This window comes from Rhinoderma darwinii, chromosome 3, assembly GCF_050947455.1.
Source record: "Rhinoderma darwinii isolate aRhiDar2 chromosome 3, aRhiDar2.hap1, whole genome shotgun sequence".
NCBI lineage: Eukaryota > Metazoa > Chordata > Amphibia > Anura > Rhinodermatidae > Rhinoderma > Rhinoderma darwinii.
In genome coordinates, this window is record NC_134689.1 from 188033650 (window position 1) to 188051707 (window position 18058).

General features: G+C 44.4%; 1 protein-coding gene across 11 annotated transcripts in view; it reads right to left on the minus strand.

The window, feature by feature from the left end:
• The window catches only part of CADPS2 (calcium dependent secretion activator 2), a 616089-nt gene that overhangs the window by 356094 nt on the left and 241937 nt on the right, over positions 1 to 18058 (minus strand). For all 11 annotated transcript variants that reach the window (XM_075857164.1, XM_075857163.1, XM_075857166.1 and 8 more), the window contains exon 12: positions 2313 to 2449. In XM_075857164.1, coding sequence (XP_075713279.1) covers positions 2313 to 2449 — 137 coding nt within the window. The remainder of the gene's footprint in view (positions 1 to 2312; positions 2450 to 18058) is intronic.

An 18058-nucleotide genomic window follows, 5' to 3' on the forward strand; every position in this document is an offset into this window, starting at 1 on the left:
TTGAAAGAATGTCGATTTTAATTTTCACGGCCTACTTCCAATAATTTCCTTGAGGGGTCTAGTTTCCCAAATGGGGTCACTTTGAGAATTTCCACTGTTTTGGCACCGCAAGAACCCTTCAAACCTACATGGTGCCTAAAATATTTTCTAATAAAAAGGAGGCCCCAAGATCCACTAGGTGATCCTTTGCTTCTGAGGCCGGTGCTTTAGTCCATTAGCACACTAGGGTCACGTGGGAAAATTCTAAAAACTGCAGACTCTGGGCAATAAATATTGAGTTGCATTTCTCTGGTAAAACCTTCTGTGGTAGAAAAAAAATTGATAAAAAATGAATTCCTAAAAAAAAAAAAAAGGAAATTTGTAAATTTCACCTCTACTTTGCTTTAATTACTGTGAAACGTCCAAAGGGTTAAGAAACTTTCTAAATGCTGTTTTGAGGGGTGAAGTTTTTAAAATGGGGTGACTTATTCGGGGTTTCTAATATAGAAGGCCCTCAAAGTCACTTCACAACTGAACTGGCCGCTGTAATAATAGCCTTTAAAAATTTTCTTGAAAATGTGAGAAATTGCAGCTAAAGTTCTAAGCCTTGTAACGTCCTAGAAAAATAAAACTATATTCAAAAGACATACAGACATATGGGGGATGTTAATTAGCAAAAATTTTGTGTGGTATAACTGCCTGTCTTACAAGCAGATACATTTAAATTTAGAAAAATGCTAATTTTTCACAAAATTTTGGTGCTTTTCACAATTAAATACTGAATGTATCGAGCAAATTTTGGCAGTAACAAAGTCCAATGTGTCACAAGAAAGCAATCTCAGAATCGCTTGGATAGGTGAAAGTATTCCGGAGTTATTACCACAAAGTGAAACATGTCAGATTTGAAAAAGGAGGCTCGGTCAGGAAGGACAAAAGTGGCCAAAGCAGGAAGGGGTTTAATGTGAAACCACTGAACAAATATTTAAAATAGAAAATACATATAGGGTCTGGAGTGGGCGCATTATGAGGGTCTGGGGTGAGCGCAGAATGAGGGTCTGGAGTGAGCGCAGAATGAGGGTCTGGAGTGAGCGCAGAATGAGGGTCTGGAGTGGGCGCAGAATGATTGTCTGGAGTGGGCGCAGAATGATTGTCTGGAGTGGGCGCAGAATGATTGTCTGGAGTGGGCGCAGAATGATTGTCTGGAGTGGGCGCAGAATGATTGTCTGGAGTGGGCGCAGAGAATCACTGGAATAATGATAGAGCTTTATAAAATATAACTTTTACTTCATATTGTTTAAAATAATGTGCAAAACATACACACAGGACAAATTTAAAGGCTAAAGATGTGCTCTCTTTTGTGAGAGAAAACTGACATTCTGTACGTTTTGTGCAGAGTAAATGCAAAGCTCCAAATATTACTGCATAAAGGAGGAGGTTTTTTCAAAGGTATATTTTGGGGTAATCCACCCCCCTACCCATTCTATAGTGTGTCCAAGTCCATCTTGACCATCTGGAGTGGGCGCAGAATGATTGTCTGGAGTGGGCGCAGAATGATTGTCTGGAGTGGGCGCAGAATGAGGGTCTCGAGCAGGCGCAGAATGAGGGTCTGGGGCGGGCGCAGAATGAGGGTCTGGGGTGGGCGCAGAATGAGGGTCTGGGGTGGGCGCAGAATGAGGGTCTGGGGTGGGCGCAGAATGAGGGTCTGGGGTGGGTGCAGAATGAGGGTCTGGAGTGTGCGCAGAATGAGGGTCTGGAGTGTGTGTATGGGGTCCATTATCAGATGGCCATTATCAATCAAACTTCTGTTTACTTGCAAAATCATGCAGCTATGACCAATTTGAAAACCGCGCCAGTTTGCGGTAAAACTGAAAACCAGCGTTTTTTGTCAAATCGTGGTTGCATCTCAGCCGCCTCACAGGCCGCTCTGTGTCGCCCTACCCTTAAGTACTTGCAAGGTTTTGGTAGGGGCACATTCTTAAGCAAATGGCATGGTGCTAAAAGAGCTTGTCCCGTCCTTGGTTCTGAGAGTAGAAGTGTTATTTAATTTGAAAAAATAAAAATAAAACGGTTTTGTGACAATTTTATAAAACAGGTTAGGCAAGCAGGACAGTCAAGCTTATGGGTTTATTTGGTCTTATTAAGGTATATAAAACAGGTTAGGCCACCAATCCTCTCTGAGGTAACCCTCACCAGTATTGGATTACCCCACCTGACAACTGCTGCTATGGAGTGCAGTAGCGGTCACATTGTATTCTAATGGAGATTGGAAGGTGGCCGGCCGGGACACATCACTTCTACCTAATTAATTTTATTTAACTATCTGTAGTACTTACCAGACAAGAATAGGAATCATTTAATCTATGTTCCAAGGTTTGCTGCTGAAGCACTTTAAAGAGTGAAGCATGATCATATCTGCAGGGATTAGCAGAAATAAACTCATCCATCCCATGTCTTTGTCCACGATCTGCATCTGCAAAAAAGAAAAAACAACAACGTTGTACAATACAAAGCCAATCTAAGCAAACCATGAATGCATGCACTGAAATATATTACATTTACACTTTTATATGCTTCAAATATAAAAACTGATCATCTACAGCTTAATTCGCTGACAACTTGATGATATGACCTTGGTTCATTTCAAAGCACTTAGCAAACATCCAGGCTAAAAAGAAAATGGTCTGAGAAACAGCTCTACCACATTGCACATTTTCACCCTTCCATTGTTCTGCCTGAAAATATGTCTAGAGCAGTACAAATAACAATATAAAAACACATTCAGCGCAACTATGAATGAAGTATAATTGATTGAGAAAGGATGAACTTGAGGGACCTGTCTTTTTTCATCCTATGTAACTATGTAACTAGCAATCTACTTTCCAAATGGCAAACTAGAGCAGAAATGAACATGTTAGCAAAAGGTAGGTCACTTACAGTCTTTGTTTTGTGCTATGCTTTTAATGAGACAAACCTTGATAGAGTAATGGGAAGTGTTGCGTATAGCAACAAAAAACATGAATTTATAACCTTCAAGCGAAAAAAGGAAAAGAAAACAGAGCAGTACATTCTGAACCTACACCACGTCTCCATATTGGTCCATCCTGAATGTCAGTCAAAGGACCAAATGTTTTGTTCATTATAGATACATCCTTCAACGCCTTAAGACCCCGCGGGTTTATCAAAAGATGAGTTGTGCTGATTGCTTTCATTAATGGTATGTTTTGTTAAAAACATCCATGTGAATTATTCAGCACATATAGACAGAAAAAGCTAAGAGGGTTAGTTTTCCAACAAAACATTAGCTCAGTTTGATACCAAAGTTCATATTGGGTGAGCAATCTGCTTACAGTCATCTTAAAACGCCCTTTACAAAAGGGGATTCAGACTCTTTGTCCCTTAAAATTTAAATGTCTCTTTTTTTTACATTAGTTATCACAAATGCACTAGCCTAAGTGTACTGTTGAGACACCACACACTACCAACTTAAGGTTTCTAAAGGGAAGAAGACAAAGACTTATTGATCAACACCAATTACAGAATCTGGGCCCTCATAAAACTCTGTATTGATCTGTGGCCATGATGCTAACATAATCAGTCACATTGAGAAATTTAGCCCCAGATCATATTGATCAATGTCATGTTCAACAGCCAACTAGATTTGCAGATGGAAGAATTATTTCATTCAAGCTGAAAGATGTGCAGCTTTACATTTTTTCAGCAAATATCCTTACTAATTCAGATCATATGGTTTTGCACTGTCAAAGTAATAGTAAAATTCATTTGACGGTATCCAATGATTGTGTACTCTGGTAAATATCAAAACAAAACAGAGAGTACAATTTTACGAGGTTAAAATGGAAATTCAGGATTTATTCACGTAAATCATATACAGTATATTATATCCAACTATAAACGTCACATAGCATATGTCTATTTCTGCAGGTGCATCTAAAAATAAAAAAAATAAAGCATTAACTAAAAGGTACACACACAGCAAAGATTTTTTGCAGGGTAAAGGATTTATTACAGTGCATTCAGAAAGTGATCAGACCCATTTGCTTTTTTCAAAAATTTTTATGTTAAGGCCTTGTGCTAAAATAAAGAAAAATTGACGTTTTTCCCCATTATTCTGCACTCAGTACCCCATAATGACAAAGTGAAAACAGAATTGAAGACATTTTTGCAAATTTATTAAAAATGAAAAACGTAAAAGTTGCTTGGACTTAAGTATTCAGACCCTTTGCTATGACACTTGAATTATAGCTCTGGGGGCCTCCCATGTCTCTACATCTTTAAAATGTTTCAACATCTTAATTGGAGTCCACCTGTGGTAAATTCATTTGATTGGACAGGATTTGGAAAGACACACCCATGAATACATAAGGTCTCACAGCTGACAATGCATATCAGAGCAAAAACCAAGTCATGAGGATAAAATAACTGCCTGTAGAGCTCAGAGACAGGATTGTGTGGAGACACAGATATGGAGAAGGGTACAAAAAAAATTCTGCTGAACTGAAAGTTCCCAAGAGCATAGTGGCCTCCATTATTATATCCACAAAACTAAGTAATCAGGCGAGAAGGGCCTTGGTAAGAGAGGTGACCAAGAACCCAGTGGTCACTCTGGCTGAGCTCCAAAAATCCTGTGTGGGGATGTGAGGTACTTCCAGAAGGTCAACCATCACTGCAGCACTCCACCAATCTGGGCTTTATGGCAGAGTAGCCAGAAAGAAGCCTCTCCTCAGTAAAAGTGAAAGTCCACCTGGAGTTTGCACAAAAAGCACCTAAAGGATTCTCAGACTGTGAGAAACAAGATTCTGTGGGCTGATGAAACGAAGATTTAACTTTTTGTCCTCAATTCTAAGGGTATGTTCACACGAGGTCATTACGTCCGTAATTGACGGACGTATTTCGGCCGCAAGTCCCGGACCGAACACAGTGCAGGGAGCCGGGCTCCTAGCATCATAGTTATGTACGACGCTAGGAGTCCCTGCCTAGCTGCCGAACAACTGTCTCGTACTGAAAACATGATTACAGTACGGGACAGTTGTCCGGCAGCGAGGCAGGGACTCCTAGCGTCGTACATAACTATGATGCTAGGAGCCCGGCTCCCTGCACTGTGTTCGGTCCGGTACTTGCGGCCGAAATACGTCTGTCAATTACGGACGTAATGACCTCGTGTGAACATACCCTTAGCGTCATCTCTGGAGGAAACCAGGCACTGCTCATTACCTGCCTAATACAATGCCTACAGTGAAGCATGGTGGTGGCTGGCAGCATCATGTTGTGGGGGTGATTTTCAGCAGCTGGGACAGGGAGAATGGTCAGGGTGGAGGGAAAGATGAATGGAGAAAAGTACAGAGATATTTTTAATATAAACCTTAGATCCAGAGTGCTCTGGACCTCAGACTGGAACGAAGGTTCACCTTCCAACAAGACAATCACCCTAAACACACAGCCAAGACAACACAGGAGTGGCTTAGGGACAACTCTGTGAATATCCTTGAGTGGCCCAGCCAGAGCCCTGACTTGAACCCAATTGAACATCTCTGGACAGACCTGAAAATGGTTGCCACTTACTGTCCCCATCCAACCTGACAGAGCTTGAGAGGATCTGCAGAGAATCGCAGAAAATCCTCAAATCCAGCTGTGAAAACCTTGTGGCATCATACCCAAGAAGACTGGAGGCTGTTATCACTGCCAAAGATGCTTCAACCAAGTGCTGAGTAAAGGGTCTGAATACATATGTCAATGCAATATTTTAGTTTTTCCTTTTCAATAAATTAGCAAAAATTACAAACATTCTGTTTTCGCTGTCATTATGGAACATTGTGTGCAGAACGATGGGGAAAACTATTTTATTTTTATTTTAGCACAAATACTCAACATAACAAAACATGAAAGTATAAAGATTAAATATATTAGAACATAACTTTTCCATTTGTGAGAGGCACAGGTAACAATAGAAATATTATATATATATATATATATATATATATATATATATACACACATACACACTACCGTTCAAAAGTTTAGGGTCACTTAGAAATTTCCTTATTTTTTAAAGAAAAGCAGTTTTTTTCAATGAAGATAACATTAATTTAATCAGAAATACACTCTATACAATGTTAATGTGATAAATGACTAATCTAGCTGCAAACGTCTGGTTTTTAATGCAATATCTACATAGGTGTATAGAGGCCCATTTCCAGCAACCATCACTCCAGTGTTCTAATGGTACATTGTGTTTGCTAACTGTGTTAGAAAGATAATGGATGATTAGAAAATACTTGAAAACCCTTGTGAAATTATTATAGCACCGCTGTAAACAGTTTTGCTGTTTAGAGGAGCTATAAAACTGACCTTCCTTTGAGCTAGTTGAGAATCTGGAGCATTACATTAGTGGGTTCGATTAAACTCTCAAAATGGCTAGAAAAAGAGAGCTTTCATGTGAAATTCGACAGTCTATTCTTGTTCTTAGAAATGAAGGCTATTCCATGCGAGAAATTGCCAAGAAACTGAAGATTTCCTACAACGGTGTGTACTACTCCCTTCAGAGGACAGCACAAACAGGCTCTAACCAGAGTAGAAAGAGAAGTGGGAGGGCCCCCTGCACAACTGAGCAACAAGACAAGTACATTAGAGTCTCTAGTTTGAGAAATAGACGCCTCACAGGTCCTCAACTGGCAGCTTAATTAAATAGTACCCGCAAAACGCCAGTGTCAACGTCTACAGTGAAGAGACGACTCCGGGATGCTGGCCTTCAGGGCAGAGTGGCAAAGAAAAAGCCATATCTGAGACTGGCTAATAAAAGGAAAAGATTAATATGGGCAAAAACACACAGACATTGGACAAAGGAAGATTGGAAAAAAGTGTTATGGACAGACGAATCGAAGTTTGAGGTGTTTGAATCACACAGAAGAACATTTGTGAGACGCAGAACAACTGAAAAGATGCTGGAAGAGTGCCTGACGCCATCTGTCAAGCATGGTGGAGGTAATGTGATGGTCTGGGGTTGCTTTGGTGCTGGTAAAGTGGGAGATTTGTAAAAGGGATTTTGAATAAGGAAAGCTATCACTCCATTTTGCAACGCCATGCCATACCCTGTGGACAGCGCTTGATTGGAGCCAATTTCATCCTACAACAGGACAATGACCCAATGCACACTTCCAAATTATGCAAGAACTATTTAGGGAAGAAGCAGGCAGCTGGTATTCTATCTGTAATGGAGTGGCCAGCGCAGTCACCAGATCTCAACCCCATAGAGCTGTTGTGGGAGCAGCTTGACCGTATGGTACGTAAGCCAATGCCCATCAAGCCAAACCAACTTGTGGGAGGGCCTTCTGGAAGCATGGGGTGAAATTTCTCCCGATTTACGTCAGCAAATTAACAGCTAGAATGCCAAAGGTCTGCAATGCTGTAATTGCTGCAAATGGAGCATTCTTTGACGAACGCAAAGTTTGAAGGCGAAAATTATTAGTTCAAATAAAAATGATTATTTCTAACTTTGTCAATGTCTTGACTATATTTTCTAGTCATTTTGTAACCCATTTGATAAATATAAGTGTGAGTTTTCATGGAAAACACAAAATTGTCTGGGTGACCCCAGACTTTTGAACGGTAGTATATATATATATGCGCAACTTTTCAATAATACAAAAAAACACAAAAAAATTAAGTGATCAAAAAAGAAATGGAAGAGAACCCTTTGAAATTACCTCGATTTTTGCCTTGATTAGTAATAAAATTTGCACAACATCCCTCCTGTAAGTACTCTACTTTTCTTTTAATGTTCACTGTTCATTGTAACTGGAATAATGAATAGTAAAAATGGAAGTTTTCTTAAGTGCACAGTTAGTGCAGCAGATAAAGAGGGAATAAAATATATTAAAATTTGAAAAAAAAGAAGTTTTTATTTTACCCCAAAACCTATGTAAAAAAATAAAATAATAATTAACAAGTATTTATTGGCCAGATTCTGTCGTTTTTAGAAATACCCCACATGTGACCCTAGTGTGGTAATGGACTGAAACACAGGCCTCAGAAGCAAAGGAGCACCTAGTGTATTTTGGGGCCTCCTTTTTTTAGAATATATTTTAGGCACCATGTCAGGTTTGAAGAGGTCTTGTAGTGCCATAACAGTCGAAACCCCCAAAAAGTGACCCCATTTTGCAAACTACACCCCTGAAGGAATTTATCTAAGTGTGTAGTTAGCAGTTTTTTTGCTAAATTTATTTGAATTAGTATGTGAAGATGAAAATCGACTTTTTTCTGAAAAAACATATTTTTTTTTTTAATTTTTACAAGGAATAAAGGAGAAAAAAACACCCCAACATATGTAAAGTAATTTTTCCCGATTATAGCAATACCCCATATGTGGTAATAAACTGCTGTTTGGACCCACAGCAGGGCTCAGAAGAGAAGGAGTACCATATGGATTTTGGATTTCTGATTTTGCTGGAATAGTTTTCAGTGCCTTGTCACGTTTGCAATGTACTGGAGGGACCAAAACAGTGGAAACCCCCCAAAAGTGACCCCATTTTGAAGAGTACACCCCTCAAGGAATTTTTCTAGGGGTATAGTTAGCATTTTGACACCCCGATTTTTTTTTTGCTGAATTTAGTGGAATTAGGCAGTGAAACTTAGAAATGTTTAATTTTTACAATGAATAAAGGAGAAAAATCACCCCAAAATTTGTAAAGCAATTTGTCCGGATTACAGCAATACACCATGTGTGGTAATAAACTGCTGTTTGGACCCACGGCAGGACTCAGAAGGGAAGGAATAATATTATAGTTTTATGGTTTGGGTCGTTATGAACGCGGTGGTACAAAATATGTGTCCTTTTTTTTAACATTTTCATATTTTTTCCTATAATAAAAGACTTATAGGAAAAAAAGCATTTTTTGATTTTGTAACTTATAACTTGTTTTTACACTTTTATAAAACATTTTTCTTACTTTTTTTCTTTTACTTTTTACTTGAAGACTTGCAGCACTGATGGCTGCTATAATACATTACACTACCTAGGTAGTGTAACATATTATAAACGGTCAGTGTGATGCGGAGAGTCACACTGACAGGAAGCTTATGAGAACCGGTCTCCGGCTGGTTCTCATAGGCTGCCGTGCATGGTAGACCCGGGGGCTGTTGTATGGCCTCCGATTTTGCCTTATATCTGACTGCAGCACCCGCAATCGGTCCCCAGGAAAGTTTGTTGTAACAACAAACTTTCCAGTTCTTTGCTACAACAAACTTTCCCTGCGATCACATGACTGGGACCTGAACCAATTAGCTCCCATGTCTCCGGGACCAGAGGCAGGGGATAACAGCTCGATCCGGGTGTCAGCGCTACTCTGAGACACCCGGATCGCGCTTTTAACACCCACCGTGAATTCACATTGGCGCTGCACAGAGCCCAGCAAGTGCCAACGTGAATTTACCGTGGGCGGTCGGGAAGCGGTTAAGCTAGAGTTAATTACCTCCCTACCAAACATTTTTTTTTTAATTCGCTGTGATATATCGCTGTCCATAGGAATGGACTACGTAGCTCTAAAGTCTCTCCAAAAAAATCACTCCTGACAAGTGTGTACCTGTAGCTTCCATGGCCGCGGACCGTCGGGTTTACTCACCCCCCTTCCCAGGAGACGCCAGCGCTCACTTCCGTTTCGCTGTGTCCCGTAGGGTGTGCGCGACCACACTCGTGCCTGGCCTTAAAGGGCCAGCATGCGCACATGTGAAAATCATCAACTGTCCTTGATTTCCTGGACTATAAGAAGGGCCCTGCCCTTCTGATCCTTGCCTGCGCGTTGTTTGTGTATCCCATGTCAGTCTTGAAAATGGTCCCTTAGTGTTTTCCCATTCCTGTTGTTACTCGTGCCCTGCTACCTGTATCCTGTATTCCGTGCTGTGTTATTGCTCCTGAGCCTATTAGTGTTGGAGTCGTGTCCTACTGCACCTGCTGTCGTCTGCCACGTCCAGTGTAGTCTGCCATGACCAGTGTCCTCTGCCATGTCTAGTGTTATCCTACATGTCTGGCGCAACCTGCTGCACCCACCTCCATCCGTAATGAAGCCTCGGCCACTGTCTGGACTATCTCAGGTACACTTGTGTTACGAACTGCTAGAGACTCTTGTATAGACTGTGACTAGGCCAGCTGCCTCTCCGCTATTGCGGAGCGGCCTAGTGGGTCCACATACCCTGTGATCGTGACAGTGCGCTCAGGCCATGGAACCTGCTGGCCAGCCCAAGACCGCAAAAAAGAAGATACAGACGGAGATGCATGACCTACGCACATGTCAGGATCAACTCCTTGAGGCAGTAAATTCTATTATGGCCCGTCTGGATCAACTCACTGTTCCACCTCCGGTTCTTCCTCCAGAGGCTGTTACTGTGCCACTGCCCGTTGCTCTCCCTGTTTGTTCCGGATCCACAGTTCCCTTGCCTCTTCCTCTTCGCTAGGGCGGTGATCACAGAGCCTGTAGAGGGTTCATCAACCAATGCACTGTTCATCTTAGGCTACGGGCTCAGCTCTTCCCCCTCCGAGGAGGCCAAAGTAGCGTTTATTATCTCCCTCCTCACTGCGAGGGCCCTCGCATGGACGGACCCAATCTTGGAACAAAAAGGACCTGTATCCTCGGACCTAGCCTCGTTCCTGCAGTCTTTCCGTGCCATGTTCGAGGAACCGGGCCGAACATCTTCTGCCGCAGCCTCTCTGTTGACCCTCAAGCAAGAAGCTTCCACAGTAGGAGAGTATGCTATATCCTTCCGTACCCTGGCAGCAGAGTTGGCATGGAACAATGAGGCACTGGTGGCGATCTTTTGACAGGGACTGCCCTCGCACATCAAGGACGAACTTGCAGGCCGCGACCTTCCTTCTACCTTGGATGCCCCCATCCTGTTAGCCACTCGAGTTGACATGTGGTTCCGGGGTGCGCACTCAGGAGGTTCGACAGGAGAGCCGGGGTCACAGACCAGCATCCTCGGTCCAGAGACCATTATTGCCTTCCCCTAGTGCACTACCTGAAGTACCCATGCAGGTAGACAGAGACCAGTTTTCCGAAGAAGAGCAGCAGCACAGACGCTCCTCTGGATTATGTATGTATTGTGGCCTTAAGGATAGTTTTGTGTGCCAAAGTCTACAGAAACCGGGAAACTCCAGTGCCTAGGGTTGGTTGGAGAGGCAACTCTAGGTGGAACGTCTCCAAACGTCAAAACCTCTTCCAAATTATCGATTCCTGTGGCCATCATCTCCAGGAAACGTCACATCCCTCCTCTGCCAATCTGGACTCTGGAGCAGCTGCTAATTTCATCCAGCAGGATCTACTGCATTACTTACATCTACCCACCGTTCTTCTGGAGAGACCTCTGGTTGTTGCGTCTGTGAGTGGTCTACCATTCCCGATCCAACAGTGTTCATCACGGAACCATTGACACTACAAGTCGGAGCTCTTCAACCAGAACAGATCGCCTTCCTTGTTTTACCCAAAGCTATCAATCCTATCCTGCTGGGCCTGCCATGGCTTCGCCTACTCGCTCCGGTTCTTGACTGGAGTTCCGAAGAAGTTCTTCAATGGGGTCCCAGATGACTTCGTCATTGCCTGTCACAAGTCCATCCTACTTTACCCCCATTGCCTCAGTCACTCTCCGATCTACCTTCTCAGTATGCTAGTTTTGCGGATGTCTTTAGCAAGTGAGAGGCTGAGACGCTGCCTCCACATCGGAATTATGACTGCCCCATTGAACTGGACGGGTATATCTGCCCTCCTTGCCAGAGACTCTATCCATGTCAGCCTATATCAAGGAGAATTTAGATAGGGGTTTCATACAAAAGCCTTCCTCACCGGCCGGGGCCGGGTTCTTCTTCGCTAAGAAGAGAGACGGATTTATTCGACCCTGCATTGACTACCGTGGTCTTAACCAGATCACAGTCAAGAACAAATACCCTTTGCCACTTATATCCGAACTATTTGACTGTATACGAGGAGCCAGGATTTTTTCAAAATTAGACTTGCGTGGGGCTTATAATTTGATACGAATCAGTCAAGGGAACGAGTGGAAGACGGCGTTCAACACCCGAGACGGGCACTACGAATACCTCGTGATGCCCTTCGGACTGTGTAACGCTCCCAAAGTCTTTCAGGAATTCGTCAATGATATCTTCCGAGATCACCTCTATGTCTGTGCTGTAGTCTATCTCGATGATATTTTAATTTTCTCCCCAGATCCAACGACTCGTCGGAGGCATGTCCATCAGGTTCTACTGCGATTAAGGGAGAATCGTGTATATGCCAAGTTGGAGAAGTGAGTCTTTGAAAATAATTCTCTGCCCTACCTGGGCTACATCATCTCGGATTAAGTTTTCAAGATAGATCCTGAGAAACGGAAGTCTGTCCTGGAATGGCCATGTCATCAAGGCTTAAGGGCCATACAGCATTTCCTAGGATTCACCAATTTCTACGGGCAGTTTATCCCAAACTTCTGATCACTCATCTCTACCCTTACCAAGAAGGGTGTGAACGCCAAGGTGTGAACTTCAGAGGCAGAATCTGCATTTATTAGCCTCAAGAAAGCCTTCACTTCAGCCTCGATACTCCATCATCCTGACGTGTCTGGGCAGTTCTAATTGGAGGTGGACGCTTCTTCTGTTGGTGCAGGTGCACTTCGGTTCCAGAGGAGCTCCAAAGAAAAGGCAGTAGTATGTGGCTATTACTCGAGACTTTTTTTTCTTCTGCAGAGCACAACTACTCTATTGGGGATCGGGAGCTACTGGCGATCAAATTGGCTCTGGATGAGTGGAAACATCTGCTAGAGGGTGCAGCTCACCCCATCCTGATCTACACCGACCACAAGAACCTTACCTATCTCCAGTCGGCCCAACGGCTGAACCCCCGTCAAGCCAGATGGTCGCTGTTCTTCACCCTTTTCCAATGTGTGCTCCACTACGTCCCTCTGACAAGAATGTGAGGGCCGATGCCCTGTCCAGGTCATTTGAGATGGACGACACGGTGGATTCCCTTCAAAGTATCAGACACATCCTTCATTGTTTCTGCCAATTCTTTTAAGGTTAGAGACATCCCTCCGGGGGAGGAATTTTGTTCGGTTGGCAGACAGGAGAAGAATTCTCAGATGGAGACACAGCTCTAAACTGGCTGGGCACACTGGTGTTCGTAAGACCCAAGACCTGATTGCTCGTCACTTCGGGTGGCCGACGCTACCCAAAGATGTTGTGGACTTTGTCTCTTCCTGCACGGTGTGTGCTTCTAACAAGGCTGCTCACCTCAAGCCTGCCGGCCTGCTCCAACCTCTGCCTGTACCCAGTGTCCCCTGGCAGCACATTGCGATGGACTTTGTTACAGACCTTCCTCCCACAGCAGGAAGCAACACTGTCTGGGTGGTGGTGTTGGACCGGTTTTTGAAGATAGCACATTTTATTCCGCTGATTGGCCTACCTTCTGCTCCCCGACTGGTGAGTCTTTTCATTCAGCACATCTTCCGCTTGCATGGCTTGCCCCTTCATATTGTGTCCGATCAGGGGGTTCAATTTACCTCAAAATTCTGAAGAGCCCTCTGTAAACTCCTGGATGTGAGATTAGACTTTTCCTCAGCCTATCACCCCCAGCCCAATGCGCAAGTCGAGAGGATCAACCAGATCATGAAAAATATCTTTGCCACTTCATCTCCTTGCAGCATGATAACTGGGTACAGCTTCTTCCATGGGCCGTGTTCTCGTATAACAACCACACAATAAGTCAACCACTTCCACACCATTCTATATTGTGTATAGTCAACATCGTAGAGTCCCTGTTCCTGTGTCGACTACATCTCAGGTACCCACTGCTGACTCTGCATTTGGGGACTTTCTGCAAATCTGGCAACAGATCCGGTCCTCTATTTTTCTGGCAGTCGATCGCATGAAGCGAAAAGCGGATATAAAAAGAAGAGAGCCACCTCAGTATCTTCCAGGTACCAAAGTCTGGCTGTCTTCACGAAACATTCGTTTAAAGGTGCCTTCATACAAGTTTGCTCCCAGGTTCCTCTGACCTTTTGAGATATTGCAACAGATAAACCCAAAACCCAGTCTCCTATAAGCTTCGGCTACCTCCTACCCTCAGAATCCCCAACTCTTTTCATGTGTCCCTCCTGAAACCAGTGGTCCTGAACCGCTACAGTAAGACTTCCAGTTCCGCAGTTGCTCCCAACAGTTCATTTGATGTGTTTGAGGTGAGGGAGATCTTGGACTGCAAAAGGGTAAGAGGAAGGGCTTTCTATTTGGTGGACTGGAGAGGGTTTGGTCCTGAGGAGAGGTCCTGGGAGCCGGGAGAGAATCTCAGTGTCCCTGCTCTAATTAATAAATTCCTCTCTCTCTGGCCCCAAGAAGAGGGAGCATAAGAGGGGGGATAATGGATCGTCCACGGCCGCGGACCGTCGTGTTTACTCACCCCCCCCCCCCGACGGCTGCAGCCATGGATCTGTGAGCGCTGGCTCGAATCTCCTTCACAGTAGACGCCAGCGCTCACTTCCGCTCCGGTCCGCTGTATCCCGTAGGGTGTGCCGGGAATGCTCGTGCCCAGCCTTAAAAGGGCCAGCGCACGCACATTTGGAAATAATCATCAACTGCCCATGATTTCCTGGACTATAAGATGGGCCCTGCCCAGCTGATCCTTGCCTGAGCAATGTTAGTGTATCCCATGTCAGTCTTGCAAATGGTCCCGTGTTTTCCCGTTCCTGTTGTTACCCGTGCCCTGCTACCTGTATCCTGTATTTTGTGCTGTGTTCTTGTGCCTATTAGTGTTGGAGTCGTGTCATACTGTACTTGTGGTCGTTTGCCACATCCAGTGTCGCCTGCCACGTCTGGTGCAACCTGCTGCACCCACCTCCAATCGTGCTGAAACGTCGGCCAGTGTCTGGACTATCTCAGGTACCCTTATGTTACGAACTGCTAGAGACTCTTGTATAGACTGACTGGGCCAGCTGCCTCTCTGCTACGGTGGGGCGGCCTAGTGGGTCCACATACCCTGTGATCGTGACAGTACCTCTGAAATTCCAGCATGCAATTAAAAAAAATAAATTGGTATCTTTGTAAATTTTATTGACCCACAGAACAAAAAGTTAACATATCGTTTTTATTACATGGTCAATGCTATAAAAATGAAAAACAATAGTGGAATAGCGTTTGTTTTTTTTCCATTCCACCCCACAAAGAGTTTTTTACAGTTTTCCAGCATAATATGTGGCAAAAGATATGCCCTCTCCATCTCTGGAGGACACGACCGAGATGGATGCACCGCTTACACTGATTGAATTTGAGAAGTCCCTTGCCTCCATGGCTAATGATAAGTCCCCTTGGGTGGTAGGCCTTCCATCGGAGGTGTTTAAATTATACAAAGACTAGCTGTTACCACAACTACTTGAGGTATATCAAGAGGCCTTTTCTCTGGGACGTCTCCCAACATCCATGACGGATGCTATTATTGTCTTAATTCCCAAACCCGGTAAGAATGTCCGACAACCTGACTCCTATAGGCCGATATCCCAATTAACGGTTGACGTCAAGATTCTAGCGAAACTCCTGGCTAATCGAGTATCCCGTATAATTTCTAAAGTGGTACATCAGGACCAGGCGGGCTTTGTGCGAAATTTGTCCACGGCTGTTAACCTTAGGAGACTGTTTCTAAATCTTCAGATGACACAATCTGTTGAGGGTGCTAAGGCAGTGGCGTCACTTGACACGGCTAAGACCTTCGACATTGTTGAATGGAAGTATCTCTGAGCCACTCTGAAATATCTTGGATTTGGAGACATCTTTGTTAAGTGGGTTCGGCTTCTGTACGATTCTCCCAGGGCTAGACTTAAGGCTAATGGGTTGATCTCTGATTCCTTTGCCCTCTTTCACCCCTATTAGTTGCCCTGGCCATCGAGATGCTTTTGACAGCTATTAGAAAGGCTGATGAGGTGAGGGGTTTCCAATACGGGGTGCTCCATGAAAAAATTGTCCTCTATGTAGATGACATGTCGCTGTTTTTAAATGACTGGCCTGTCTCATTGAATGCTGTATGGTCTCATTATTAATTGGACTAAATCCTCTCTTCTTCTCGTGGGATCTCAACAGGCTGACTCCCTGTTGCCAACGGAGAGGCTACAGATTGCTCCTCATTTTAAATACCTGGGTGTTCAGATTAGCGCTAGAATTCCAGGGAGTTATTTCATTATTTTACAAATGTCTCCTTGAGGCCGTCAATAAAGGTCAGCCACTTTCTCTAAAACAGAGATGGGAACGTGACGTGTGTCCTATAGAGGAGGTCTGGCAAGAGGTCATGGGACAGGTTCCTAAGACATCCTTGAGTGAAATGTACAGACTTTCCCAACTATACCTCTTGCATAGGGTTTACAGAACCCCATTGTTGCTTTATAAAATGGGCTATAGGCCAGACTCCTCATGTCATAGATGTAGTGAGCTGAATCCAGACCTGATACATGTGATGTGGAGTTGCACTAGGTTGAATAGGTTTTGAAGGGATATGGTGGACTTCCTTAATCAAATTTATGACTGTGCTATGGATTTGGCTCCGGTGATATGTATGTTGGGCCATACTGCTAAACTACCTGTGACGGAGAGCCAGCGACTGGCGGTAAGGTAGCCTTCTGTATCAGGCTAGAAAACTAATTGCATCCCATTGGAAAGCTACAGAACCACCCAACCTTTCTGTATTTAAAACAAGAGTTAACACCATGCTACGATTGGAAAAAGTATGTATATGACAAAAGGGGTACCCCTGCCAAATTTGAAGACCTATGGTCCCCTTGGTTGGATGTCCCCAGGTTTGGCTCCGGCGATTCTGCTGGTGGATAGGCCACCTATAGATTAACAATTTCCCGTTGTAAGGGGGATGGCGGATCGTTAGTCGCTGGCTCTTTGATATTTGTCCAAATGTACATCTGGGCTGTGTGATAATTTCGCTTATCACCGGTTTGCATATATCTCAGCTACTTAAGTGTTCCATGATTAAGTCATATCACATGATAAGGGACAGGGGGGTGATTTATTTACCTCCTAACAGGGCGCATCACTCCAGCAGGTGGAAGGGGGGGGCTGCGCTGGCTCCCTTCCCCTGTTTGTTTCAGAAGTGCCCAGGCTAAGCAGCTGCCTTTCCACCCCGTGCGCTTCTTTTCTCAGTGGAGTCGCTACCGCTGCAGCAGACATAGCCGGTAGCGACGCCACATTCAATAGTATGTGTCCTTTGGACGCAGATACTATTGAATACTATAGCAGAGCAGGGAGGTATCTCCCTGCTCTGCTATCGCCACTGTAGCTACCAGAAGGAGCGGAATCCCGGTGTGGCCAGGGTTTCCACTCCAGGAGAAGCCCATGACGTCACTGTCCATAAATGATTGATGTCTCTGTCCATATGGACAGTGACATCAGGGGCAACTCCTGAGGCGGAATCCCCGTTCACACCGTTGCCGACGCGGTGACCAGGGATTCCACTCGACGAGAAGCACTTGACGTCACTGTCCATAAATGGACAGAGACGTCAGGGACTTATACTCGAGTGGAATCCCTGGTCCCAGCGTCGGCAATGCTGTGGATGTGGATTCCACTTGAGGAGTTGCCCCTGATGTCACTGTGTCCATATATGGACAGAACCATCAAGCGCTCCGTCCAGGAGTGGAATCCCCGGCCACAGCGGGATTCCGCTCCTTCAGGGAGCTACAGTGGTGCTATCTACAGGAAGGGGGTGCTATCTAGAAGGGGGCTATGTGGCACTACCTACAAGGGGGCTATGTGGCACTATCTACAGGGGGCTATTTGGCACTACCTACAAGGGGCTGTGTGGCACTACCTACAAGGGGCTGTGTGGCACTACCTACAAGGCACTATCTATAGTGGGAGTCTGTGTGGTGGGCTGATCATCATTTTAGGGAGAGTGGCGGGCTGATGGTCATTTTACTGTGAGTGGGGGGGCTGATGGTCATTTTACTGTGAGTGGGGGCTGATGGTCATTTTACTGTGAGTGGGGGCTGATGGTCATTTTACGCTGAGTGGCAGGCTGATGGTCATTTTACTGTGAGTGGC